General features: G+C 40.2%; 3 protein-coding genes across 6 annotated transcripts; all 3 read right to left on the bottom strand.

Moving 5' to 3' along the window:
• Positions 1-2,358: 2,358 nt before the first annotated feature.
• On the bottom strand, positions 2,359-8,978 carry ndufs3 (NADH:ubiquinone oxidoreductase core subunit S3). The gene is made up of 7 exons (XM_012880777.3): positions 8,853-8,978; positions 8,481-8,555; positions 6,906-7,003; positions 6,586-6,735; positions 5,364-5,489; positions 5,167-5,286; positions 2,359-2,652 (listed from the first exon to the last, which is right to left on the bottom strand). Exons 1-7 carry the CDS (start codon positions 8,905-8,907, stop codon positions 2,482-2,484), a joined length of 795 nt encoding a protein of 264 aa, XP_012736231.2. The 5' UTR covers positions 8,908-8,978; the 3' UTR covers positions 2,359-2,481.
• A 1,323-nt stretch (positions 8,979-10,301) lies between these two features.
• ptpmt1 (protein tyrosine phosphatase mitochondrial 1) lies at positions 10,302-13,593 on the bottom strand. The gene is made up of 4 exons (XM_021307683.2): positions 13,308-13,593; positions 11,791-11,871; positions 11,430-11,621; positions 10,302-10,670 (listed from the first exon to the last, which is right to left on the bottom strand). Exons 1-4 carry the CDS (start codon positions 13,452-13,454, stop codon positions 10,542-10,544), a joined length of 549 nt encoding a protein of 182 aa, XP_021163358.2. The 5' UTR covers positions 13,455-13,593; the 3' UTR covers positions 10,302-10,541.
• Positions 13,594-15,177: 1,584 nt separating this feature from the next.
• prc1b (protein regulator of cytokinesis 1b) lies at positions 15,178-27,344 on the bottom strand. 4 transcript variants are annotated; one of them, XM_036135906.1, is made up of 15 exons: positions 27,201-27,344; positions 26,833-26,965; positions 25,107-25,229; positions 24,616-24,849; positions 23,470-23,640; positions 23,163-23,312; positions 22,249-22,396; positions 21,989-22,125; positions 21,400-21,495; positions 20,996-21,142; positions 20,806-20,916; positions 20,601-20,714; positions 19,005-19,184; positions 18,836-18,870; positions 15,675-15,849 (listed from the first exon to the last, which is right to left on the bottom strand). In XM_036135906.1, exons 1-15 carry the CDS (start codon positions 27,209-27,211, stop codon positions 15,801-15,803), a joined length of 1,839 nt encoding a protein of 612 aa, XP_035991799.1. In that variant the 5' UTR covers positions 27,212-27,344; the 3' UTR covers positions 15,675-15,800. The 4 variants fall into 4 exon arrangements, with proteins under 4 accessions (XP_035991801.1, XP_035991800.1, XP_035991799.1 ...); XM_036135909.1 differs by having other exon boundaries at positions 15,728-15,849; positions 19,082-19,184; XM_036135908.1 differs by lacking the exon at positions 18,836-18,870 and having other exon boundaries at positions 15,178-15,849; positions 19,082-19,184.
• Positions 27,345-27,377: the final 33 nt, after the last annotated feature.

Below are 27,377 nucleotides of genomic sequence, written 5' to 3'. Positions count from 1 at the left end.
ACTGTGCTGCTGCAGAGGGTCAGTGGATGCCTGTTGTGTATTTATTTTATTTCTACGTGTATTTTGTGTACAGTTCCTGGAAAAAAAAAAGTGCTTCTATGTTTCTGATGCTCTAAATCAAAGGTTGTGTATCTAAAAAAAAAAATCTATTTAATATTCAGATATGGGTCAAAATGTGGTTGAGTTGGTCCAACCATGACAGAAAAAAAAAAAAAACACAGTGGAAAATGTTTTGACCCTTGTTGTCATCTGTAGTTTGGCTCGAACTGCTCGACATGTTTAAATTGATTTTTACATGTAAAGTGAATGCAACAGAATAAAAAAATATGTTCTTTAAAATAAATGGAAGAGGACCAACGTGCTGGACTGTTTTGTGCTGTAGAAACTATCCTGGTTTTATCGTCACTAGTGCAGCGCCACCTGGTGTTTTATTCCTGCATGACACGTTTAAATCCACAAATAAAACAGGAAATTTGACTTTTTTTTTACAGGAATAGCAGAAAAACAACAAATATAGAAAACATGGATCAAATAATGAAGTTTACTAAACAAATGTCTACATTGTAATGGTATTTTTTTTTTTACATATACAAGTTTACTACATTAAACTGTTCCTTTGTATTCTGATATTTCTATTTGATTTAAAATTACAAACTGTTCTACTTTTGTTTCCACTTCTAACAAATAATTTGTTAGGAGTAACTTTAGTTTTTTTTTTTTTTTTAAGATTGTAACACCGAATGGTTGCTTTATATTTAATTCTTTAATTCTGGTTATTTTTTACCATAATCAACCGTAATCAGGTAGCAGGTACGGCTCAGAAAGACAGATGATCAGCTGGATTTATTTAATAACTTATATTAAAATTTGAATCTAACTTTTTGGGACTGAAATTAAATTGGATCCAAGTTGGAACGTGGAAATTAGCTGGAGCGGTTTGGTTTTATGCTGTGATTTTAAACTCAGGAACTTAAATGCAGTCATCATGATGTAGTGACGGATAAAACAAACTAACTTTAACCAAATAAATGCTTTAATCCCACTAACGTCCATCTAAATGTCTGTCAGAAGGTTACATCTCAAGCACAGGTTTTCTGTAGCCATCAGCAAGAACGCTGGACTGATTCTGGCTCCATATTTAGCCTCTAATCCTGGCAGGGTTCATTTAAATTAGCAGGTTTCCTAATCAGATGCTCTGACCTCTCTTTGAGGCAGAATTGGTAGAGTTCACCTGTACAGGTAAGTTACCTGCACTGGCCCAACTGATGAGCATGCTGACCGAAACTGTGACGAAGCTTCACGCTCACAGAAAAACAGAGACTGAGTCGTTTGAGAGAGTCGAGGTGAAGCTGTGAAGCACGGTGGTAGCAGCATCATGCTGAGGCTGTAACGATGCCAGTTTTATAGTACCTGACACAAAGTTGGTTGAATAACTAATTCCTCTCTCTGAATCCACAGCTAGATGGTTGAAACTCGGACACGGTGGGAAGTTTCAAACACCCCAAGGATCCCAAACCTACATCAGAACTGGTTTTAGGATGGATAAACCTTCCAGAACTTCCCCGACGTTAAAACACTTGGAAATCATTCACCAAAATCAGTCCCTGTAACAATTAACCAACCAATGGATATAAAATATTCATCCAGAATTAAGACAGGACCATGCTGGAAGCTCCAGAAAGCATCCGGTGGAGCTGCAACTTCCTGAATCGCATAAATCTAATTGTTAGTAGTCGTAGTGTACGTAGATAACCGAGCCAGGACTGAACCAGGGACTATTTGCAGGTTTTTAGCTTCACAGGAAGTATTTTCAGTGCGTTCAGCTATTTGAACATTATGTCTTATTGTGTTATGGGTGAATCTGTGGGAATTCTGAGTCAGAGGATCACCCAAAACTTAAAAATAACAATAAAGATTATTGAGCCTGACTGTAGTTTTTACTCCCAAAGAAAAGATCCAGAGTAAATTCAAATAAATGCACCAGAATTTTATGATTAAAAGTCATTTAAGCGACATCAAGGGTTGAAATCATTCCAGAATAAAGTTCAAAAAGCCCAAATTATCAGGATATTTATGTCCAAAATGAAAGGATTGAAACTTCTGACCAGCAGAGTAATCAAACCAAATAAAAGTTCGACTGCTGGAGTTCACCGAAAAGGGGGGATGGGGGGTGGGGGGGTTTCCTCTCTTAAAGCTTTTTGCTTAAGCTGAATGGAAAACTTCCCAGGTTTAAAGAAGAGGAGCAGCTCTTATCTCCGCTGCCACTGCAGCACCTCTGGCTCTTTCCGCTCCGCCTCGCTCCTCAGGAGAAAAATGTTGGAGTGTTGTTCTAAAATAGAAACTCAGAGCACCATAAAAGCGGCTTCAGCGTGGGTTTTATTGGCTGCTTTTATTTACATAAATATTTCAGATGCTGTTGTCGGGCAGAAGGACACAAACAGAACATGTCGACGGAACTAGAGTGGACTGAAGAGAGGGACGTCACTTCTTCTCAGGGGCCGTGTCTCCAGCCTCCAGCTTCGGCGCCGCCTCTTTGGGCTCTCGGTACGCCGGGAAAACCTCCCAGGGTGTGTTCAGGTCGAACTTCCTGAACTCCTGGGCCAGCTCCACGGGCTCCGCCACCACCCGCTTCACCTCGTCATCGTAACGCACCTGTAGAGGGGGAACCATGGGAACCAATCAGAGCCCAACGTTCTTAACGAGAAACACTACCACACCGTTCTGTATCAGAATCTGATTTCTTAACATCAGCTTCATTTGTTAAAACCATTTTAATTACATGAATTTTATTTAGTAACAGGTGAAATGATCGTAACTTGCTGAATAGCAAGAATCTAGCAGCGGTGATTAAGACACTGATCACCGATAACTACTCTACACGACCATGCTTTAAATAAAAGTCCTGAAATTCCAAGTAAGTCAACGTGACCAACAGAGGTGCGTTTAATTTTTACTGAATGCTTTTAAGTTTGCAGACTCCAGGGTTATACAGAGTGTTATAGAAGTGGGTTAAATACAAAGACCTGAACTAAAATAAGAAAAATGGAAACTACAAAGTTACAGTGTTGTAAAAATAAAGCAATTCTTTTAGAAATGAGAGGATGAGAGTAAAAATATACCGTAAAATAATAAAACATCCCTGCAGATGAAGTTGATGAATGAATGAAAGAAGAAAAATCTTGTATAACCTACCCCTTCTCTTTAATAATAATAACAGTTTTTTAGAAAAGCAAACAGTTTGGCGTAAACATGTCTTGTTTATGAGCGCCCCACGTTCACGGCGACTTCATCTCTGAAGGCGTTTTAGAACCGAGCTGCAAAATGTTTTCATAAATCCAGAGAAAAATATCGCCTTTAAGCTCCTTTTGATCCTTTTAAAACCTGTCTGGGCTGATAATAAAACACAGAAGCAGGAAGAAGAGCCACACCGAACTCGTTCTTTTCCGCAGCTAAACTTTTTTTTTACACTGCAAAAGGGAACTAAAAGTAACATTTTCATGAAATTAGTGCATTTGTCCTTGATATGAGCAGCAAGTTTAAATGATCTGCCAATGGAATAAGATTTTTTTTGTACTTAAAATAGGATCAACTCTTATTTCAAGTGCAGCATATCTAATTATCTTATTTTAGGAGTCAAAATGCTCATTCAATTGGCAGATTATCTTATTAACCTGCTCAAATCAAGCACAAATACACTCATTCCAAGAAGATTTTACTATTTTTTAGTTCTGTAAAATTAGAAGAAAAGCTTAAAAGCAGAGCTTCATCAGCGCTGACCGTCAGGAAAAGGTCAGCTAGCATCTCTGCAGATCCCACACGTTTAGACTTTTACCTCCAGGTGGCGCTATTTGTTACAACCAGCACCACCAGAGGCAGGCTCCTCTCTGATGGACAGTCAGAGGACTCAGACTGATACCGGGATTATTGGCACCAACCAAACATCTCTTCCTCTTCTGTAAAACTGTATATATTTATATTTACAAGAAACATGTTTCTATTCACCTTTTTTGTAAATTGCATTTTAATCTTTAAACTGGGGGTGGGCAATAGGAAATTAAAAATGTATCTCAATATTTTTTTCTATTTATTGTGATAATAAAATTGTCCATACAACTTATTTTTTAGTGTTTTTCAGGTAACTTTGTCTGAGTTGACAAATCAAAGCCCCAAAAACACAAATACTGCTCTTAGAAATATAACAGCTTCAAAACAGTCTCCTTCAGGACACCAACGGCATAAAAAGGTGCGATTCTTATCGCTAAACGGCACACATTAACAGCAGTTCATAATATTTTGCAGGTTATTGATTCTTGTGAAACCAACAGTGGAGAAAATGGTAAAAAAATATATACATATTTGACAAAAAACAATCCCCAAAACTGAAGTTTAACTACACAATAAATCATGACATCTTATCACGAGAACTTTTTCATGGTATTAATAAATACCATGAAACTAAAGGCAATGGCTGCTGTTTGCATCAGCAGAGAGAACAGAGAATATTAACCAACTCTCCGCGCAGCAGAACAAGAACCCAACGGCTGCAGAATGAATCCTAGAGGCCAACAGCAGAAGCTCAGTCTCCGTTCCACCTTTATCCTAGATTCATTTTAAGCTTTTGTTATTTTTATTTAGTTATTTCAAATGCTTGAACAGTTTTGCTCCACCATGTTTATGTGAGCTGATTCAGCCTCACTGCCCACCACGACCGCTTAGATCAGCTGCTGCTGACGGTCCCTAAAACCAGGCTGAAGCTCAGAGATGACAGAGCTTTGCTGCTAAGTTATGGAATAATTTACCACTGAGAATCAGACAAGCCTTCTCTTTTCCTGTTTTTAAATCTCTTTTATTTCCTGGTTTTTATTGCAATGATCTTGTCATGTATGGCATTTTAAAATACTCTTGCTGTGAACCTGGTTTTTAGCTTTGGATGCTGTGTGTGTATGTTTTGTATGTTTTTAACTTGTTTTTTAACCTTTTCTTGTTTTAATGTACAGCACTTCAGTCATGTGGTTTTTAAAATGTGCTTTAGGAATAAAGCTGATTGATTGATTGTGAAGGTAAACAGCAGGACTACTTTACCTATAATCTCCTAAAATAAGAGAGAGATCCGGACGAAGAAAATCTGGATTTTCAGCTGAGTGGGGCGTTGACGGGGGAACCCACCTCTACGTATCCGGACAGAGGGAAGTCCTTCCTGAAGGGGTGACCCTCGAAGCCGTAGTCGGTCAGGATGCGCCTGAGGTCCGGGTGGTTGGCGAAGAACACGCCGTACATGTCCCACACCTGTTTCCACACACAGTTTCACTAAAGGCTGCGCTGCTTCCAGCCCGCATGTGCCGAGGAGAAGCCGACCGACTCACCTCCCTCTCGTACCAGTTGGCGGCCTTGTGGACCGGCACGGCGGAGTCCACCGGCGTCAACTCGTCCGTGTACGTCTTGACACGAATGCGGGAGTTGTACCGCAGCGACAGCAGATTGTACACGATCTAGAAAACAGCATTTGATTAAAAAAAAATCCCCGAAAAAAACAGTAATGTCTACTGATGTCTGGGTTTCTACCTGTAACAGGAGCGAGATTAATTTAATTAATAAACCAACGTTTACCGACCGGAACATTTACAGCGGAGGATCAGAAACTGTCAGACACAAAGAAAATCAACATTTCTGAGGTGAAATAAAAACGTTTAACTTGACTGAAGACGAGCTGGTGACTTTTTCTCAGTGCAGCTGTGTGAAGCTAAACGTTAGAACGTCCGTTTAATTTATTTATCTTCTATTAACTCAGCTTCTGCGTTTGCTGCCAACATCAGACCTCTCTGTGAAACACTAAGCGTTAGTGTTCAGGTTCCTCCAGCCATTTCTCACATTTACGACTTATTTCCTTATATTCTCTTACACCAGTCTATTTAATTATAGTTAAACTTTTCCTGTGATGTTAGTTTAAATAGTTGTTTGCTAATATGGCTGGAAAATTAAATAAAGAATATTTTATCACCTCTTTGTCCTTGTGCCTTACTGCTCGGTCGCTGACAGCAAATAAAACACAAAAACTGCTAAATGGGTTTCTTATTATCCTGTAGCCGGCTGACTAAACCTTCACCATGAAAACATCAAGAGTTTCAGGTATATTGTTAAAAACCAAAGACATTTTAAAAAAACTGCGAAATTCAAATTCTTTATGAAAATTATTTTTCTTTTTTTTAATGTATTTTCTACATAACTGAACAAAGGAACAAAGATTGCTCAAATGTTGCAGATCAGGGGATTCAAACTCGTTTCTATATTGGGCCACTTTGACATGATGATGTCATTAAAGGGCCGGTTGCACCTGTATAGATGATACTTTTGATTTCATAATGTAATTTCAGTTCACATATAATATAATGTATGTAATATTAAAAAATGCACAGCAACATAAAAGCAGCACTTTAGGCCCAGTTCATACAGTTTACAGTATACAGATGGTGCGCCTCATGGTCAGAAAAATACGGTAATCTCAGTGGTGCAACTCTGCCTAATATTGAGCTAAGAGTCTGGAGGTATTGTGGCGTTAAGGGAAGTGTGTGTGGGGTTTGCCGCCACCTCAAAGCGGTTCTGCCGTGAAGGGATGTCCACGGCGGTGAGGTCGATCATGTTCCTGAACTGAGCGTTGGTGTGGTCCCTCAGGAAGGTCAGCACTGGGATCACCCCGTCAGGGTGGATCATCACCTCCAGCTCATTATAACACGTCACCTGAAACCACACCAACAAAAACTGCATTTAAAAAAAAAAAAAAAAAGATTTAAGCTTTTTATGGTGAGTCAATTCAAAAGCTACGACTTCTCAGTGACTCTGTGAGCTGGATATTACAGCTCTGGGTAGCTGCTAACGTCAGCAGCTCTGTGACGAGCCTTTGAACTCACCTGGACTTGCTGGATGTATTTGGGCATAATCTCTGCCACGTATTCTCCAAATGCTGCCAGCTGGTTGTGGGTGACGGCATCCTTGGGCCTGACTGTGGCTGTTCAACCCGCAGAACAAGGGAGACAAGATGTTAGTCGTTTAAACTGGAATAAGTTACAGTAGAACATCTGTGCCGACTTATGCTTGGCGTAAAGAAACCCCGCCTTTTGTTTTAATGTTAGAGACATTTAAGATGGACTAAAATCTAATTATTTTAATTAAGTCATCCAGCTTGAGAGCAGCAACCAGCCAAAGCAGAGATCCCCCCCCCCCTGACTGATGCGCCTCTGATCGTCGTGTCTGTAAATGTTAAAACATGTTTTATAGTTAGGTGTGGGCGATATATCGAATATACTCGGTGTATTGTCACATTTTTATTATACAAATTTTTATGTCTTAAGCACAAAAGAGCATTTATTTCAGGTTTATTTTGTGTCAGATTTTTCCTTGGTGGTCCTTTTGGCCGCTGGGATGTTCTGTTTTTTAAGGTCCAGTGTTGATCACAAGGAGCTTTAATGTGAAAATATTGTAATTTGTGAAAAGCGTCTATGTGCAGCTGTGGTGAAAAAAATGGCTAAAATAAAACATTTTAAATTAATTTTTATTTTTTTTAAAACAAAAAAAAATTGACACGTTAATATGAGATATACCAATGCAACTTTAGGCACTATGTGGCTAAAAATATTTGTTTTTCAAGGTTATTTGAACATATCGTGATATATATCGTCTATCGTGATATAGCCCAAAGATATTGTGATATTAGATTTTCTTTATGTCGCCCACCCCTATTTATAATGCAACCTTTAATTTATTTTCTAACCGGAGCTTTCTCTCCATTGACTGCTCTCCTCGTTGTCCTCGTTTTCTTCCCGCTTCTGCATAGCAGGACGCAGATTACTGGCGTTTGTCGAGTATCAGTGGCGTTTAGGTCGGATAAATGCGACCTGGCCGTACAGACACAGGTCACATTTGAAAATGTGATCAGATACGTATCGATTCAGGACCACATATTCAAGTGGCCTGGGTCGCATTTGAAAAAATCCGATCTGTGTTGTTCAGACCGTCATGAAAAGATCAGATCCAGGTTGGGTCACTTCAGGCTGCTGTGTGAACGTAGCCTAAATGCACTTATTCTTCTTTTTAATGAACCCCAACATAATTTACAAACTGGGTGGCTTTTGTTTATAACGCAAACCTATTTTTTTTAAGTCTTGGATCTACAAAGACGCACAAATCCCTCTCCTACGAAGAATTGTGACTCCTTTGTTTCATTATTTGAAATAAAGCATGCTTAGTTTATTGTTGAGCAGGTAAAAAAATAGATCTTTCGTGATTTCGTTGGTCCATCAGCAGTTTTGAACATCACTGATTTAGGTTGTACAGCCAGATATGACCTGGATCTGTTGATCTAGTCATTTCTGTAGCAATGACGATGTGAACTGGGACTATAAACGGAGTCAGAGACAACTTCATTACCCCTAACTGGAGAGGTCTGCCCGGCCTCCCGTGGAGCTGCCCGGGCTGATCATACTCACGGCGGGTCTCGGTCTCGGTGGTGGAGCTCTGCGATCGGACCTGCTGCTGCTGCAGGAGACACGACGCCCGGGCAACTGGAAGAGGAAGAAAACACGAAGTTAATCACTGACACCGCGCAAAAAAAAAAAAAAAAAAACGAGACATATGCTCCCACTGATCTGTGGAAGCCGTCTAAACACTCGGAAATCTCACAATAACAAAACGCCGACAGCCTGTCAGCCCCAGCGTTAGCTAACACGAAGGTCAGCCGGAGATATGAGGGAAAATACCTAAATTACTTGTTTAAGGGACATAGAGATGGATGCGGGATACCTACTATAACTATAGCACAAATACCGCAAATTAATAAAATAGTTATCAAGTCAACTTACTATTAAAGCTCCGTCCAAGACCTCCGCGGACAAACCTCACCAACGACGCCGCCATGTTTACTGCTATGCCCCACACAGAGAGACGGAGGCGCCCCCTGGAGGATGGGAGGAGGAACAGCAGCTGAGAAAAAAAAAAAACTTCCTCCCCAATTCAACTCGTTTATTTATTTAAATGATTTATATAGTCAATTCAGACCATGTCATCTCAAGGAACTTTGCAAATCATTCAGACAGATTGGTTAAAGTTTTTATCTAAGGAAACCCAGCAGATTGCATCGAGTCATGCAGCATTCACTTTATTAAAGTTTTTATCTAAGGAAACCCAGCAGATTGCATCGAGTCATGCAGCATTCACTCCCAGTTCTGCAGGATGAGCACGGAGCCACATGCCGCATTGTGTTGTTAACTTTGCAGCAATCCCTCATGCCAAGTATGGCGAGGGTAGAGAAGAAAATTCCCCTTTAACAGAAGGACACCTCCAGCAGAACCAGAACCAGGCTCAGTGGTGACCTCCATGTGTCATGAATTGACTGGGAGTAAAAGAAAAAGACTTGGATCTATGTGAGAAACACAGATATGCAGATAAACTCTGGGCCAGTTTTCAGGTCTAGTGAGAGCAAAGTTGTTTGTAGTAGAAGCTCGACCAATAGAGAAATAGGACTACACAATAAAAGATAGGGCCTACCAGTTATAGGAGCCAGATAATTGCATTTTATTTTGCCAGTTGAACACTATGGGATATATCACACATTTAATGTGGAAAATTTTCTATTTTTTTCTGCCTCTGTGAGGGAACTTTATCAACTACGACAATTTAGTTTTATTTAATCATAATGTTGCCCCAAATCAAGACACGTCCACCTAAAAGACGTGAAATTTGCTTAGCCAACCAATATATATCGACAAAAATTAAAATTCAAGATGTTTTATCCAGTTTTATCAAAGAAAACACAAGATCTCCCGACAAAATTGAAATGTTCATTCAGGCTTTGCAGGGATATTTTGTATAAATTAACCATCATTCCCATACAAAAAGCTACAATGTACCACCATCAAACTAAATAGAGCAATTACCTTTATGCATTTTACATTTAAATTGTTTTACTTGCTTTACACAAAGGTTGAAAAAAATGGAAAATGTGCAAATCCTAAGTGGCTCCATCCAAAAAGAATGCCTATTTCAGTTATTTGCTGTGGTGAAATTGTTAAATGAATTTGATGAATTATGAACTATAAACTAAGGTGAGTGGTTTGACCCTTGTATGCCCCAGTTCTACACATCCTAAAGCATTCTCAAACTAGCCGTTAAAATTGTGGTATCTACAGACTCACGTCATTCTGTATGAGAAAAATGTGCCCATTTTATAGAATATTGTGGCATGAATATGGATTTCAAAGAGTTTTAAGTGGTCAGTAGTCCATGTAAAGCATTAAAGTCTGAGTCCGCAGCTTTGTCACAAATATTTATTAACCTTTACAGCCTTTAACAAATTTCATACAATCAAATAACATTTCCACAGAGTATAAAGTACCTCCTGCGGTAAATTAACATTTCTTTTTTTGTTGTGGACTTGTTAGCGTTAAGAAAAATAGAATAAACTAATAAACTAAAAACTAATAAAAAACAAGTGAAATATAGTTTAATACAGGATTATTTGCGAGCAGCAGTCCAGTGAACGTCCCCGTCTCTCAGCCGGAACGTCCACACACTTCCTGGTGGTACTTCCTGAGCATCTCCAGCTGGGCTGAGCGCACCAAGATGTGCGGTCTGATGGACGCCAGCCTGTGACAAGCCTCCTCTGGAGTCCAGCAGTGTAGCTGTCAAGAGAAAAAGAAAAAACAACTCGGACATTTACAGATTTAAAGTGCGAAACAAACAAAAAACGTCTGAAATATTCCCATTTCTGGCTGTGTCCTGTAGACCAAAAGTAGAAAGAATCCCACCTTATTAGATGGGAATACATTTAACAACTAAAACTGTGCATCAGTTGATATGTGAGTTGTTGCAGAATCGTGTTTCAGCTTAAAGCAGCTATAAGTAAGATATTTACTGTAAAATCAACCTAAACCATTCTCATTCGTCATTTGGGATGTTAGTAACATTCCCTATAAACAATCTGTCCTCTCTATCAACAACGTCTTAGTCACGTTTTTCTTCATTCAAATCTACAAGTACGGTCCAGAACTACTTCGGTGCAGTGTGTAGCCCGTGTTTACTTCATGGTTCCTGAGCCAATCATATAAGAGTTCCCACAACACAGCACAGCATTTTGGTATTTTATCTTGGCAAAAGAGCAGCAGCCTGCAGACATGGAAGCCAGTAAGAGAAGCGGACCAGAAATAGAGCAGAATACAAAATCATAGACCCGTCCTGTGGAAGTAAAACAGCAACACACCGTTCAAAAACGGCATATTAGATTATTGTGATTGACAAGCTGTTGTACCGATTTGAGCCACAAGGTGTCAGTATTACTTATAGCTCCTTTAACAAAACTAAAGCTATTATTAAACTATTTGAATTTTCTCCATTCTAACATGTAACTCTGGTCCAATGAAACACTGAGGTTCTGTACTGACCCGTATGAGGTACGCAGCGACCAGCGTGGCGCTGCGGCAACGCCCCGCCTTGCAGTGGACATACACACTTGTCCCCCGCTGTCTGTGCTGCAGGACAAACTCCACGCCCCGCTGGAGGTTCTCCAGGGTGGGGACTCCAGTCAGGTCCACGGTGCTCAGCCTCAGCTGCTCCACGCCTGCAGCTCGCCACTCCTGATCCCAAACATCAAGATCTTAAATTCTAAAACATCTTTACTCTTCGACTTGAGGTCAGCTCTCGGGGTGATCCAGGGCTTTTTAATGCAGCTCCTGTTTTCGTAACAGGCTTTAATCCTTCACAATGAACTGCTTCTGAATAGTAACACTAGTGAATCCAACTCACCTGGGCAGAGTTGCAGAAATATTTGGTTTCATACATTTCATTCATGGTGACAACTCCCCGAACGTTCTCTGTTTCCACCAGCTGCAACACAACAAACATCCACCATCAGTTCATATCAGTCCATCAACTCCCAGTTTAGTTCCTCTGGCATGAATAGACCATTAAGCTCAAGTTGTCAACGGGTTTCTTTCATGTTTCAATGCATGAAAGGGGAAAAAATGCACCGTTTTCAGGTTGTAATTCTAACAGTAAGTAGCAATACAACAGTTAGCTTTTCTGATTTCGGGGAAATGGGGTGGAGGGGGGTGGGGGGTTATTTGACTTAGAAATTGGAAATTCAAACTTTAAAGAAACTGAACTTCCCATCAACCATCTCCAGTAAAATCTCAATAAATTGAAACATCCAGAAGTTCATGCATTTCTGTAATTCAACTCGGAGAAGTCAGCTCATGTTTAGTGACAGATTACTTTACTGAGCTCATAGAAATCCAAAATTTTGTTCCTCAGAAAATTTTAACGTTACATTAAATCACTAAAAAAATAGGCCATGGTTCTGTTGAGGTGTTGGCTCTCATGTTCCACTTTAATACTTTCGGTCAGGCCTATCAAGTACAGTGATCCCACAGCCATTAAATCAGGTTTTGGTATCTCTGGCAGTGTGGGCGGCTGTCAAGTCCTGCTGGAAAATGCAAACTCCATAAAGCTTGTCACTACAGTAAGTGTTCTTAAATTCCCTTGTTGGAAACTGCCTTGTTTTTGGATTTGCTATAAAAAGCAGCAGACCATCAGCAGCAGAGGACATGCCTCTTTAAATCATCGCCGATTGTGGGAACTTCACGCTGGATTGGATTCTGAGCCTCTCAATCATCCAAACCCTTCATTATCAGATCAGATGGCAAACACTTGAACAAGCTTTCCAATCATCTGAAGGCAACAGTTTTCTCTAGTGGACACATTTTACCACACTTCATTCTATGGTTTAAATAAATAGAATAGAATTCAACTGTATTGTCATTGCACTGTCACAAGTACAAAGCAACGAAATGTGGTTTGCATCTATCCAGAAGTGCTATTCAGGATATAAATATTTTTTAGAAGTGTATGTATAAGTAAAAAGTAATAGTAGGGGACTTCGTTCTGTACGCACTTTGTGCATACCGAATGACAAATAAAGTTGTCTAAGTCTATAAAATGTTTTGTATAACGGCACTATAAAAAATAAAAAGTTTTCCTTCCACTAAACTTTCCATTAACATGATGGATACTGCACCCTGGACAGGCAGCTACATCAGCAGGCTTCCGTATTTCTGTATTTAAAATCACATTTTATTGATCATATGTACTATTTAGGATTTTTATTTGCTCAAAATTAACCAAAAACAAAGGCTTAAAATGCGTAGTGAATCTATAAATAACGGGAACTATTAAAACATTTACAATGACTGATCGGTATATCAGAACCTGTTGGCCGGGTCTCAACAATGCTCTGTGGGCCTGCAGTCCAGCAGTGTTCCGACCTGTTTGGTCATGGACCTGAACGGCAGCGCTCCCAGGATGACCGTCTCGTCCACCCGGTCGAACCACCTCCTGGAGGACACCTTCTCCATGACAACATTGTAGGCTAGCGTCGGGTAGAAGAGCAGCCTGGCTAACGCCCCGGACATGGCGGAGCTCTGCGGCACAAACAGCTTCTGAAGTCGGTCAACTTTTCATTACAAACCCGTGAAAGTTGAGCTGCGACCACCTGGTGGAACTACAGCCCGGACACATGCTGTGTTACACAGCCTGCAGGTGTTTCCGCTGTTTACTTCCATCTCTTCCGGTGGCAACCCTTCAAAATAAAACTAGTCACAATGACTGGAAGCAGCCGAACAGCAGTTAGTGGATTTTTATTTTTATTTAAAACGTGGGTTGTTCCTGTTTCTTTAATCTCACAAAAACATACATTTTAGAATCAGAATAAACTTTAATAAAATGTAACTAATTTCCGCCTCTGCTCCCACATTTAAAAAAAAAAAAAAATCTCTTCTCAGAACGTAATTAAGCCCCTAAATGATTCCGTTTACGATTATTTATATTTGTCCTTTTCTTTGCAAATGTAAAAATAATTGAATAAAATCCTAAAGATATAAACGCAAAAACAGAATAAAATCTTTTTTTGAGAGGGTCATTGCAACAGCAGCAAATCCACAGTAAATCATTGGAACACAGACCCACACATAAAAAAAAAGTAAAAAATAATAAAAATAAAAAATTTATTTGCTAAATGAAATTAAAAATACAGATCTAGAAACTGGATTTTCTCCCCTTCCTTTAACTTTGAATACAAACGTATTTTTCAAATTCTGTACTTTCAATTTCTCTCTTGTCTGAACTTTGTCCATATTTCATAAAAATACATTCCTGTTTTTCTTTTTTTTTAATCAAGTAGGACTTTCAAGAAATGGGCATCTTCTTACATATTCCTGTTGATTAAATAATATTCCAGTTGTGTGTCATTTTATCTGCAGCACTTTTTCTTTCTAGACACTACAGCACAGTAGTCTTTATTTCTGCATAATTTTACTTTAAAGGTTTATTTCTTAGACTAATCCTAACCATATGATGTGTTGATTTGAAGCAAAATCCCCATTGTATTCTTTTCATAAAATATATATTCATGGTGTTAAAAAGTTGCATAGATGTGGATTTCCAGCAGAAAATGGTTTCAAATTTAACAAAAGAATAAATGCAAATTTAGACATTAGTAAACTAATCTGTTTGAAGAGCATTGATTCTTAACAGGAGTCATGCTATTTTTTTTTAAATTGAATAAATAAAATGACTTTACAGTTTTGTTGTAACACAGTTATGTACTTAAGTGTTGGTCTATCACATTATCACAGTAAAATAACAGAGTTCATCAGAAAACACCATCCTCACTGTAAAACACGGTGCAGGCAGCATTATGCTGAGGGAATCCTTTGGTTGACGGGAAGGTGAACGCAACGATACGATTGGACTAGTTTACCTGGGCAGCCCTAAACATAAAGGCGGTGCTATAAAGGAGTTTAGATCAATGCTAATTAACAAAAATGTACATACCCAATGATAGCTACACCGCTGACACCCCAGACATACGACAGCTGAGCTGGACATCGCAGTCTCCACTTCTGATCCATGAAGTCCAGGAATTAAGCAGCACGTCGCATTTCAGGGCTCATAACAGGAACGTGTCTTTGCTTTAAAGTCCGGCTCGTCTCTCCTGACAGAACTGGTGTCAGGATTGCTTGAACACCTTTCAGTTTATCCCACAAATCTTTACCAGCACAGAGATGCCACCCATTTATTCTAATATGAATCTGCATCCATATATTGTTTAATCCATTTAAGAAGAGAAACCAGTCATTGACTGAAAACTGCATTTATTGCAATTCAACAAGCTTTTTCCAAATCAGCCATGATACCGAAGCCTTGTGAGTTTAATTACTGCACCGCATCATCTTAATGGCTTAAAAGTTGAGAAACAGTAGATGTAGGAATATATAGATATGTACACAAATACAGAGTCATAAAAACTGATTTGGAAAGAACAGTGAGAGCTTAGAATTATACAAGTTGAAAAGCATTTTCAAAAAAAAGTGCAACATTAATAACACATCGCGCGTTTAACCCCAGTCTGGATAACAGAAATTGCCATGTTAGTTTGTTTTGAATATAAAAAGAAATTGTGCAGTTTAATTTACAGAATATTTTATACATCTCTAGAAACTGTCAGACATCTGACAGCCAAGGTAGTGTTCATTTGCGATACATTTTTGAATGGACGGCGTCAAATCGAGCCAAGATAGCACCGTCGGTATCCAATAAAGTCTTCCTCTGTGCTCAATATATAAATACCTTCAATTATCCATAAAAGCTAGAAGCAGTGAACACTAGTGACCCTCTGGCGACACCTGAACCTGCACTGCGGCATAAATTGCCCTCAGAGTGGCAGAGTCAGGGGCTGGTGGTGGTGGTGCTGGTTGAGTTCAGGATGCCGTGCTGGATCTTGGTGTTGGAGGCCTTGGACAGGTCTCGCTGTGGAAAAGAGGAGCAGGCGTGAGAACTTCTCCGGTGGAACGTCAAACTGAGGACCGCGGGTATTTATAAGCAGAGCAGCCATCAGAAAACATGCAATTGCTGCTTTAAAAAGCACTTAAGCCCACCTGAAATCCATATTTGAACAACTTTGGAATCAACTCAGTCAATTTGCATCAAGCAGTGCTCTATCACCCAGAACAAGGATAGGCAGGTATGGAAAATGAATGACTAAATAGTTATCAGACTCTCTTGGTGTTTAGATGACGACTGAACGCAGTTAGTGGCAAACATTCATTTTCATCCTGAAAGCTTTAAGCGGGCAACACAAGGTCAGACAAAATCTTTAAATTGGACTCTTTTCCTTCAACAAAATGTGCTGAAGCAGGAGAACATCTGAAACATGCAGGGTTGAAAACCAATGCCTTGCATTAAGCACTGATAAAGTCATGTAATGTGAGTCAACACAGTTTCACACCATAGAAGCTCGTTTACCAACAGGGTCTGAAAAGTATGCACCCCCCTTAGCATTTTCCATGTTTTGTTACGCATCAACCCTAAAAATCAAGTTTTTGAGTATTTGTACCATTTACAGAACATCTCTACAACTTTGAAGACTTGTTTTATTTTAATTCTGACAATAACCCGATGAAATAACTTCAACATGCATAACTGCTCACCCCCTAAAGGCAGCACTTCATGGAGAACTTGATGGTCTGGAGACCAGACTAGAAATGGCAGGAAGGGAGAACCGCCTCCTGTGGGTAGCTTTAGCCCCCCTTAAAAAAAATAAAAAATAAAAATGTTGCAGAAACGCTCACAAAGTGGGCGGAGTAGAGAACACCAGGCCGAGGCGCTGAAAACTGGCCTAGTGTTTTACTGGGTGGCCGAAAAGTTCAGTTTTAGTAACTGGTTACACCAGAACGTGGTGGTGGATACACATGCACCTTTCCTATTTCAATTTACAAACTTAGACTGTTTTGTGCAGATCCATCACATAAAATTAGATTCAAAGCATTTGGATAAACAGATAAAAAGCCAAGGGGGGTGAATACTTTTGCAAGGCATGGTATGCACTGGCAAAAGTCCATGTTAGACACAGGCTATATGGAGATTAGCCTTTAGAAATGTGCAGTTCTGCTGCGGTGCTGTGATGATTTCACATTTAAAATGTTACATTTTGAACACCATTAGTCTCAGTTAAATGGAAGAACCTTCTCAAAAAGAGAAACAAAGCATGGTAGCAGAAACATGGCGAACCGTTTTAACCGTACAGCAATCCACCGAGCAAGCATTATCTTTTTGTATATTGCACTTAAAATGTCATTCCTTTGTAAATTCTCTTTTTTTTTTTAATCAACCTAGTTAAACTCATGAAGAGCCTGGTATTTTTGCTTTGGCTACACTTGCTGATAGGAAACCTTTATCCTCCTCCTAAATATAAGCTTTACACTTCTCTGCTTAAGGAGTCAGTTGGCCTCATTTGTGTATAATCATCTTGCTAATTTATGATGATTATTTACACACATATTGAACAAAGTAAATAAGTTTCATTTAGTTTTAATTAACGGAATATATCTGGAAGAGTTGTGCTTGGCCTGTATGCTTCCTTCTCCTTTGAGCTACTGACCGAATCCTTTCAGGTTTTACAGTAAAGCCTTCCTCTTTCCCAGTCACACTCAAAAACCATAACTATGCAGACGATGCACAGCTCTGCATCACCAGGTGACTATGAAACATTCAAGCACTGAGTAAATGCTTAGAAGAAATCAATGCTTGGGTGAGTCAAAATTTTCTTCGATTCAATAAAAACAAAACTGAAGTAATTATCTTTGGACAAATAGAGGAGAGATCAAAAGTTAGCACACAGCTTCAGTCGCTTCAGCTAAAAACCACTGATCAGGCCTGAAATCTGGGAGTAGTGATGGACTCAGACCTGAACCTCCATCTAAAGACAAAGTGGACCTTCTAGAACCTGGAGAACATTTCCAGGATTAAAGGACTGATGTCTCAGCAGGATCTGAAAAAACTAATCCATGTTTATCTTTAGTAGAACTGATCACTGCAACGGTGTTTTCACAGGTCTGCCTAAAAAGTGGATCAGAACGCTGCAGCTGATCCAGAACCTGCTGCCCACGTCCTCACTAAGACTAAGAACGTAGGGAACATGGACCCGGTTCTGAAGTCCTCACTAAGACTAAGAACGTAGAGAACATGGACCCGGTTCTGAAGTCCTTCCACTAAGACTAAGAACGTAGAGAACATGGACCCGGTTCTGAAGTCCTCACTAAGACTAAGAACGTAGAGAACATGGACCCGGTTCTGAAGTCCTCACTAAGACTAAGAACGTAGAGAACATGGACCCGGTTCTGAAGTCTTTCCACTAAGACAAAGAACGTAGAGAACATGGACCCGGTTCTGAAGTCCTTCCATGGCTCCCTGGATCTCAGAGAATAGACTTTAAAATCCTTCTGTTAGTCTATAAATCCAGCCTGCTCTGCAGAACCAGAACCAGACATGGAGAAGCAGCATTTAGTTCCTATGCTCCACTGATCTGGAACAAACTCCCAGAAAACTGTAAAAGTGCTGAAAGCCTGAGTTCCTTTAAATCAAGATTAAAAACCCATTTGTTTAGGATTGCCTTCGACTGTTCTAGTTAAACTGTTTCACTGAAACATTAGCTTAAGTTTGTAGTCCAACTGTTTTTAATATTTGCTTTGTTTCTATTTTCACATGTTTTATTTTGTTTCTACATTTTATTCCAACGTGCTTTTATTCCGTTTTATTTTCCTATATTTTAATCATGTAAAGCACTTTGCATTGTCTTTGTAATGAAATGTGCTATATAAATACATTTGCCTTAAAAGGGGCTAAAGATCCATTAATTGATCAGTTAATCTCTCCTTGAACATTTTCAAGCCCCAACAGAAGCAGAAACATGCAGTTAAACAGGGATTAGTTGGAGCTTTTAGGATTCCAGACAGACCTTGATTGAACTGATTCAGTGCTGACCAAGTCCCTCTAAAACACAAATTAACATTATTAATCATCTGTACATAATTTCTCTTGATAAGGTAAAAATTAAAATAAAAGGTGCAGTGTGGCAATAAGGCAAAGGAGGGAGAAGATATGTTAGAGACAAAAGTGTAAATTACCAAAAACTCTGAATATGTGCTGGCTACAGAAGCCATGCTGCAGTTATTCTGTGGACAAGGTGGGGTCTGCAACGCACCACTCATGGGGGTCCCCTTGAACTGGGCCTCGTTCTCCTTGTTGCAGCCCCGGACCCTCGGGTGGGGGGGCTTACTGCCACCTGGTGTCCGTGGCGCTGGAGTCTGGCAGAGGGAAAGAATCTGGTTACATTAACCTGACACAGGGTTCCTGTTCGTCACAATGTTTCACATCTTTCCACAAACAACCATCAGTTTTAGCATCATTCTGGACCTTTGAACTCCCAGTTTTGGTCCGTGAGGCAGACACCCCGTCTACTTTTAAGGCTTAAAACTTTCCTTTTTGACAAAGCTTCTAGTCAGAGTGGCTCATGTTACCCTGAGCTACTTCTGTAGTTATGCTGCTATAGGGTTAGGCTGCTGGAGGACATCAGGGTCTATTTCTCTCACTCTGCTGATTTCTCCTACTGCTCTCCAATCTGCATTGTTTGTCGTTATTTCAACTTTTAGTTCTCTCCTTTTTCCCCCTCTTTCTGGCGTTCTGTTAGCTGTGACATCATCCATGTATATCAGAAAGTAATCGATGCCATCTGGATCAGAACGGGCAAATTTTCAATCAAGTAATTCAGCCAGCGTTAACAATATTTTCTGTGCTTGTGTGTTTTTCTCTCCAGTTAATTCCTTTCCTCTCAGTTTGCTCACAATGCTCAGACTCTCCTCGTCTACCATCGCTTAGAAGGTAAAATATTATAGAAATATTTGTTAGCATCAAAACCAGCTCAAATCTATTTAGCTCGTATTTACAAGATTCAAATAATAAGGAGAACAAAAAGCAGTCCGATTCCAAATGTTAATGTGCTTCATTATATTGAGAAGTGGAAGTAAATAAACTGTCCAACATGGACTCATCATGCTTTTCAGTTCTTCCTTTTCACAATTAAATCTTTCACTTGTGGTCGATATAACGTGTGACTAAAATGCTTTAGTCTAAACTTTCATTTACCCCACATTCCCCTTTTTCGTCGTTTTGGTGCTGCCCCTTTAAATCTAAAGGAGACACTTCACACCCCGCCCGCTTCCAGGTCACAGAGCCTTCTACTCCACCCTTGTCGGCCATTTTTGTAGTCTGCTGAAGGACGGCTTAAGGAGCAGAGTAAACTGAACAGTTTGAAAAATATATAAATACATCTATGCAGCACCTGGAGAGACTACATGTAATTGTTTTTGCATTCCTAGAGACTCAAAGTACACAAAATGCATTTAAGACCTAAAGAAAAGTGGATTTTTCATGATATTTCCCCTTTAAGTAATTACTAATTACTAGAGCTCAGTAATTTGTGCTTTATAGACAACTCCTCTGCTTCTCAGGTGGCATTGCTCAGTCTGTTTCCAGATTGTGGGATGCATCTTTTTTTTTTTTTTTTTTTTTTTTTAAGCTTAGATGAACGTCAGACTTCCTTCTTTGCATTATTTTTATATCTTTTTTAAATTTATGTTAAACTAATGATTTATTGAGGGTATAGAAGTATGATAAGCATGTTAATCCAGTTTAGTCAGATGCGGGCTGAGGAGAAACCCGACCTTGTTTGCAGAGAGGAGAAGGCGAGGCACAGGCGAGCGGCAGACGGTCCCGCCGAACACGGAGCGCATGGTGCTGTTAGAGGCGCCACTGGACATGCTGGAAGTGGCATTTAGCTGGCAGGAGAAGACAGACGGATGTTAGTGCTGAGAGGATCGCAACAGTCCGGTCTTTGTAAGGGCCACACAGGGGGGGGGGGTCTACAACCTTTCGGGATTTAACGGGAGTCGTCGTGCCCAGGAATCGACGTTTGCTTGGAGTTCGCACGGCGGTTCCATACAGCATATCCTCCTCAGTCTGTTTGCTCTTCTTCAGGTGCTGGAAAGATTTCACAATGCGGAAGAGTCAACGTATTTCTTAAAGACGTACCAGAGCTCAACCCCATCCTCTTACTCACCCTCTCAGCCTTCTCCTTTTCCTTCTCTATCCTGTGCAGCTCCCACTGTTCAGCCACGTACTGCAGGAACTTCTGACCGTTCACCAGGAACTCCCGGCCCTGCTCACCCTCCCACGCGTCGATCTGGGCTTTCAGTTTCTTTTCAAGCTTGAAACACAAAAGATACAGCACTTTATTAACTGTTGTCAGATATTACACATTTAAAACATTTGTTTTAAATGCCTGGGGAGGATCTAATGACTAATATTAACCAACACGATAGGCTAGGATCCAAAAGGAAGGAAAACTGTCCTATTGAACTCTTTATTGACCTCTTTTTTCCTATTGAACCACATGTCTATTGATCAATATATATAGTTATTGAATTATCGTCCAGCCCTATTTTATACGTTGTCACTTTTTACCTTCGGGAGGTTTTTGTGAAGTTCTGCCCTTTGTTTCTCCTCTTTAAGAAGATTTCCTCCTCTGTTAGTGAACCGTGTTGGATCCGTTGCTTTCTTCTACAAAAAAAAAAGGTGGAAAAAAATATATCTTAAAGTATACAGGGGGTGAAATAAGTACGTCACCATTTTCCATAGCAAACATTTCTAAAGGTGCAAATGACAGGAAACGTTCCTCAAAATTTGTAAAAAAAAAAAACAGTTAATCTATTTGTAACAATGTAAAATGACAAGGAAAAAGTATTGAACACATGCAGAAAGGAAGGTGGAAAAGGGCACAGAAGAGCAGGACAGTAGCAAAAGCAAAGAACCTTTTAAAGACATTCGCAACCATACAGTTGCAAAACCCTCTGATGTCATCGGTTACAGAGGGATTTCTAAACTTTACTTCTTTTGAAAGACACATCTCAGCTAGAAGAACAAGAATTATTTTATAATACTGCTAATAAAATAAATAAAAACCCAGGTTTGAGATTTATCATCCCCAAACTGCTCTCACTAAATTATTATCTGAACCAAGAAGAAAACTCTCAGATTTCCGTTTCAAACTCACCTCGAGTTCCAGGTAGAGCCTCCAACTTTCTTCCCACTTCTGGACGCCCTCATAAAGCTCCCTGTGACCCTCGTAATGCTGCTTCAGGCGCTGAATCTCAGCATCATGCAGAGCCAACAGCTCCTCATTAAAATCCTCTAAGCACACATAGATACGGCACAAAAAAGTATCAGCAAAAGCAAAAAAAAACAAAAAAAAAAAAAAAAAAAATCAAAAACAAGTTTGTTTCATTATAACAGCGGTCAAACACGAGAACCTACCACTAAAATATGGTGCGAAATCCTGTCGCTCATCAATGCTAAAAAAACACTTTTCCCAAAACACGGAGATCTCGGATCGGATGGCTTCGGTCACGTTTCGGATGTTTTGCAGCTGGAGCTTCTCCAAGCGCAGCACCTCTGTTTGGAGCTGCAGAAGAGAAGCAACACGTGAAATAAACAGCAGAGAGATAAAAAAGGCTGGCTCTTGAATTCAAAGCTATTCAGAAATTATGTTGAGCTGAGCTGCAGGCTCCGCCCCTCTTTTGAGATAAGCTAGCGCTAGCTGTTATTAGCATCACCAACAGCCCAAAAAACAAGGTTCTGTCGTGGTCTGGTTCCTTTGAGCTGCACCACACAACGCTCTGCTGCGTAAATGCAGACTGAACCAACGAAACAACAAACATGTTTTCTATAAGTCAATGTTTCAACAAATTTTTAAGCGTTACATGAGCAAGCCTAGAGCGCCCTCTTGTGGCTAAAGACGGTAATATTTATGCCTTGGTTCATGCTGGTCAAGAATTACCATTTAAATTTGATATACGAGTCACACCTGAATATAAGTCGCAGGATCGGTCAAACTGATAAAAAACAAAAAAAAGGTGTGACTAATAGTACGAAACATACGGTAGTTTAAAAGGCATTTAATTTTGGCTCATTTGGTCATTTTCTTGAACTTTGTGTTCTCTTGTTTGTATCCCAAGGTTTTTCACCAGTTTGGCCTCGACAACTTTCAAAATAGAAAGAAATTATTCTCGGTCAATGACTGAATTCCTGGTCAGTCTTCTGAAACAAGCCACCTTTTCAAGTGGTATAAACTGCAAATTAAACTGAAAAAAGAGGGGAAAAAAAAAAGAGGTAATCAGTTGACAAACAGGAGGAAGGAGCAGAAAGATGAATGCCTGTTGTCATCTCACCGCCTCCAGGTTCCTCTTCCTGGATGCCACCATGTGTTCATTGAAGAGCTCCCTCTCCTCGTGGGGAACCTGCAGTCGGTCCCAAAGCTGCTGGATCTTCTCTCTGTGACTCTCGCAGGTCGCCTCGTTCTCTGCCTTACGTTCCTCCAGCTGCAGAATCAACATGGAGAAAAGCAGCAGCACTGAGTGAGAAATCTAATATAGCCTGAACACAATATTGTTGCTTCAAGCTTTTATAAAACTTAGAAAAAAAAAAGTCTACAGTGAGAAGCAGGATGTAATGTACAGTAAAATAAAAGCCTCCTGCCTGACAAAGGAGCAGTTTGAGAGCCGTGATGTTGTCCCTGGAAAGGCAAAAGGAGTCCTCATCTTCACAGACGACGTCTTTCTCAAAACTCGTCTCTGGGAGGTGGTCCAGTTCTTCCATGTGCAAAATGATCTGCTTCTTGAGCTCGGTGAACTCCGAGTATCGCTTTGCCTTTCAGGAAGAGAGGAGAGACCGCCGTGTTTAAGTATGTGTGGTTCAGAGTCACCAAGGTTTGGTTCTTCACTAAACAGAATAAACATGCAGTATTAAGGAGGATATGTTCTCTGTACTGCTTCTGATCCACATCAAGTCAGATTTTACACAATGTCTCATGAAAATTCTGCTATCTACCAGATCCATGTTTGTTTTGAGGCAAAATTCATTTGAATAGCAAATGATCCTTTATTTGCTCCTCTGTAGTAACATTTAATTGCATCATCAGCAAATTAACTAGTAAATAGAAACATTTGTACACCAAAGAAAAGCAATTCTAATAAAATAATTACACAACAGAATCAAAAGTTCATGCTTTAATTAATAATTTTAATGATATGATGATGTCCACCACTGGCTTTTAGACCTTTGACATTTATGGTCTGGTTTCAGGACAAAATGTCCAGTTCGGCCTTATTTCAAAGCTGCCCAGCGACCAAATAGGCAGTAAATCGATCCGTTGAGTTCTGAATGAGGGCACATTCAGTAAATAAAGGTGGTATTGTTTTATGCTGCTCTCCAACAGAGTACTTCAAGTAAACAAACGACACTTAGCCTAGCGGGGTGGGGGCACCAGGATTATAATGCAATGGGCTCATCGTTGAGTTCTTACATAAGTAGATGCAGAAGCCTTGACCTTCATTGCACTTTGTGGTCTTGGGTGGTTGTTTATCACTGTAGATTTTTTTTATTGGTACATTTTAATCTACAAACATATTCATTCTTGGTTTATTGAGTCTGTATTTGTCCTCCAACAGGTCACCTAAACACACCAGTTGCAGCTTACAATCCCAGGACGCCCTTCCTCTATGCTCCCTCGGTCAGTACAGTGTTAGGAGAACCAGCCTCCTCTTCCTCTGCACCTTTAACCTGGACTCATCTTCAGCAGGAACAGAAACTGGCTACGAAGGGACAAAAAGAAGAGTTTCCCACCTTCTCTACATTCTGCTTGGCGATGTGCTGGCGGAAGTTCTCCAGCTGCTCCAGCGACGGCACCGAATCCGGAGTGAGGCCGTACGGCAGGGAGCACAGAATGTCACACAGGTCCTGCTCCTGCTCCAGCAGAGCTTTCAGCTGATCCATCCGCCGGCTCTTCTCCTTCGTTAGAACCTCCACCTCCGTGCGGATGTTCTTCTCTTGCTGGAGAATGCTTATGCCATCTTCCTCCTGAATAGAAAGAGACTTTAAGGAACTTTGGATTTCTGGAGCCACTTTCCCAACTAATGAATCTAAACTGAGTTATTTGAATCAACCGATCACACAACAAAACAATGACTGCAGTGTCTGAGAGGCATGAGGAACAGCAGGGGGTTCATAAAGGAAATGCTGCAAAAACAAGACATGCAACAGATCTTTTTCTTCAGCAGGATCCAACGTTTGATCCATTCAAACTCATGCCACAGGGTATTAATAGAAAAACTTACCTCAAAAACAGGAATCTGGAGCTGCAAACAGAGTTTCTCCATCTCTGTCCTGCACGTCTGGATGCTGCTTAGGAGCCTCTTTTTCATCGACTCCTCCTCTTTAATCATCATATCCAACAGGTTCTGTAGACAAAGAAAAAAATAAATGAATAATAAATCAGCAGATGCTTTCAGCGCCGGACATGCAGAAGTTCTCCAACATCAGATAAAGAAACTTCAGCAAACCCCTTTTGACCAGCAGAGGTTAGGAGGTTACTTTTTAAAAAGCCCAGACAAGTGTAACCCGTTCCAGCCACAGATGCCGTTTTTCACGCAAATGCACATTTTACATATTTACTTTTATTCACCCTGTTTAAATCTCACTTCCACAAATTTAATGTTTGAAAACTGTGTATAGTTGACACACAGTCAGGCTAACATTTCTACATCTTTAGACCATTTGGGAAATTAAAGAACACAAAAAAAGTCACATAGATGTGTCTTTCCTACATGCTCCACATGCAACAACCCAACGCTAAACTTAGCCTCTAATATCCAGAACATGATCAATCCAAAACAAATTTAAAAGCTGAAACTGAAGACGTTTCTCTTCCCATCCAGGAAGCTCTCAGCTCAAAATACCTGGAGTAGGGAGGAGTTCCAAGCTCTATAGACCAGCAGGTGAGGCCTCATTAGAGCTTAGATTCACATGTAGATTCACCTGGAACTGATCGCCCCAACAATAGAGAGGTTTGATTCCTGCCAAGTTTCACCCCAACTCACACCTCCATGCATCTGACATAACATTCCTCCTGTGAGCCAGAATAAGGATGAGCCTAATGACTCTCCACTGAGAGGGAAGATCAGTTCCAGGCTAATGGGGCTGCACAATTAATTGAATTTGCAATATAATGTCAATAAAAAAATAAATATTTCCAAATGACAGATGTCTGAAATGTTTGCCTACGTAACAATTAATGGATCAGACACGACCTTTAAGTGTCGGTAAAATGTTTAAAGTAGGTTTGCTCCACATGGAAGGGAAGAGGGCTGCAGCAGTGAGATAATCTAATTTTATTATTAGATTCACCTGTACAGCCCCACAGGTGAATCTAAGCTACAACGAGGCCTCCTCCTCGCCTGCAGGTCTTTAAAGCTTGGAACTCCACACTACTCCGGATATTTGGATCCTAGAAAGCTTCCTGGATGGGAGGAGAAACGTCTTGAGCTTCAGAACAGAAGTCCAGTTTTATTTATTTAACTTTTTTTTAACCACTAATCCAGCAGAGAACTAAGGGATAATTTCACTGCTTAGATCAGCTCCATTTTTAAAATCTAGTACACCACATTTACTTGCAAAGGCTCTCCTTTAAAACCCAGAACAGGTCTTAGCCAAAGCAATAATCCATAATATGTTCAAAATCATAAATTGTTTTGTTTTAAAAAGACTGTTTTTAAATGAAGCAACCAGTCTCCACATAGAGCCATCAAATCCTAAAATGTAGCATAATCCCTGCATATTAAACATGAGGAATCTGTAATCAAGTCCGTTTGACAATATTCAAGAAAGCAGGCCCTTCTGGAAATAAATAAATACAGAGACCAGTGGGACAACACTGTTGCAGATGACCATTAAAACATTTACCTTTAAAGTCATAAAATTCTCATTTAACGAATCTAAGCTTTCTCCCACTGACCTCTACCCAAAACCGTGTGTTTGACACATTTTAGACACTTGGCTGCTCACCTTAATGTGGTTCTTGACAACATCAGTCCTCTGCAGCCTCTGGTCCTCCGGGATGCCGATCTCCTCCCAGATGTCCTTCAGGCGGCACAGCGCCTTATTCAGGCACGACACGGCCTCTGAGGCGAGCACCTCGCTACAACCACCAAACACAAGCGGCGACAACGAGCTCATTACACGGCAAAAACAAAATAAAACTCCAAAGAGACGTGGGTGATAGCAAGAAGGCTAATAACTGGCAGCGTTTTGGAGCGACCTTGACGTCAGCCCGGCTGTTACTAACTGTTGCTAACACGAACAACTCTTCGCTTAAACTTCATTTTAGTGTCCCGAGTAAATCCATAACCCCGATATTCGAAGCTCAGCCTTACCTCTTCCTCATTATGAATCCCAGGACGTTAAATAAGTTTGTTTTTTTTATCCGACAAAACGAGCAGCCGCAGGTCTCCGCTCTGCCCGAATCCACCTGACCGTTTGTACACAATTCAAAATGTGCGTGCCGCCGGCTTCTGCCTTCTGATTGGCTCCTGGTGTGGGTGCGCTTAATG

This window comes from Fundulus heteroclitus, chromosome 4, assembly GCF_011125445.2.
Source record: "Fundulus heteroclitus isolate FHET01 chromosome 4, MU-UCD_Fhet_4.1, whole genome shotgun sequence".
NCBI lineage: Eukaryota > Metazoa > Chordata > Actinopteri > Cyprinodontiformes > Fundulidae > Fundulus > Fundulus heteroclitus.
The sequence above is the reverse complement of the archived record's forward strand: the minus strand, read 5'-3'. Positions and strand labels throughout refer to the sequence as shown.

Excerpts from the sequence above, each read along its gene's own strand:
- ndufs3 (XM_012880777.3), bottom strand. The coding sequence starts at position 8,907 with ATGGCGGCGTCGTTGGTGAGGTTTGTCCGCGGAGGTCTTGGACGGAGC. Across the intron at positions 8,556-8,852 it reads TCTTGGACGGAGCTTTAATA|TTGCCCGGGCGTCGTGTCTC; the intron begins GTAAGTTGACTT and ends TTCCTCTTCCAG. Across the intron at positions 6,736-6,905 it reads AATACATCCAGCAAGTCCAG|GTGACGTGTTATAATGAGCT; the intron begins GTGAGTTCAAAG and ends GTGTGGTTTCAG.
- ptpmt1 (XM_021307683.2), bottom strand. The coding sequence starts at position 13,454 with ATGTCCGGGGCGTTAGCCAGGCTGCTCTTCTACCCGACGCTAGCCTAC. Across the intron at positions 11,872-13,307 it reads TCAGGTCCATGACCAAACAG|CTGGTGGAAACAGAGAACGT; the intron begins GTCGGAACACTG and ends GTTGTGTTGCAG. Across the intron at positions 10,671-11,429 it reads TCGCTGCGTACCTCATACGG|CTACACTGCTGGACTCCAGA; the intron begins GTCAGTACAGAA and ends TTCTCTTGACAG.
- prc1b (XM_036135906.1), bottom strand. Across the intron at positions 24,850-25,106 it reads TCCAGATTCCTGTTTTTGAG|GAGGAAGATGGCATAAGCAT; the intron begins GTAAGTTTTTCT and ends CTTTCTATTCAG. Across the intron at positions 20,917-20,995 it reads AAAAGGAGAAGGCTGAGAGG|CACCTGAAGAAGAGCAAACA; the intron begins GTGAGTAAGAGG and ends AAATCTTTCCAG.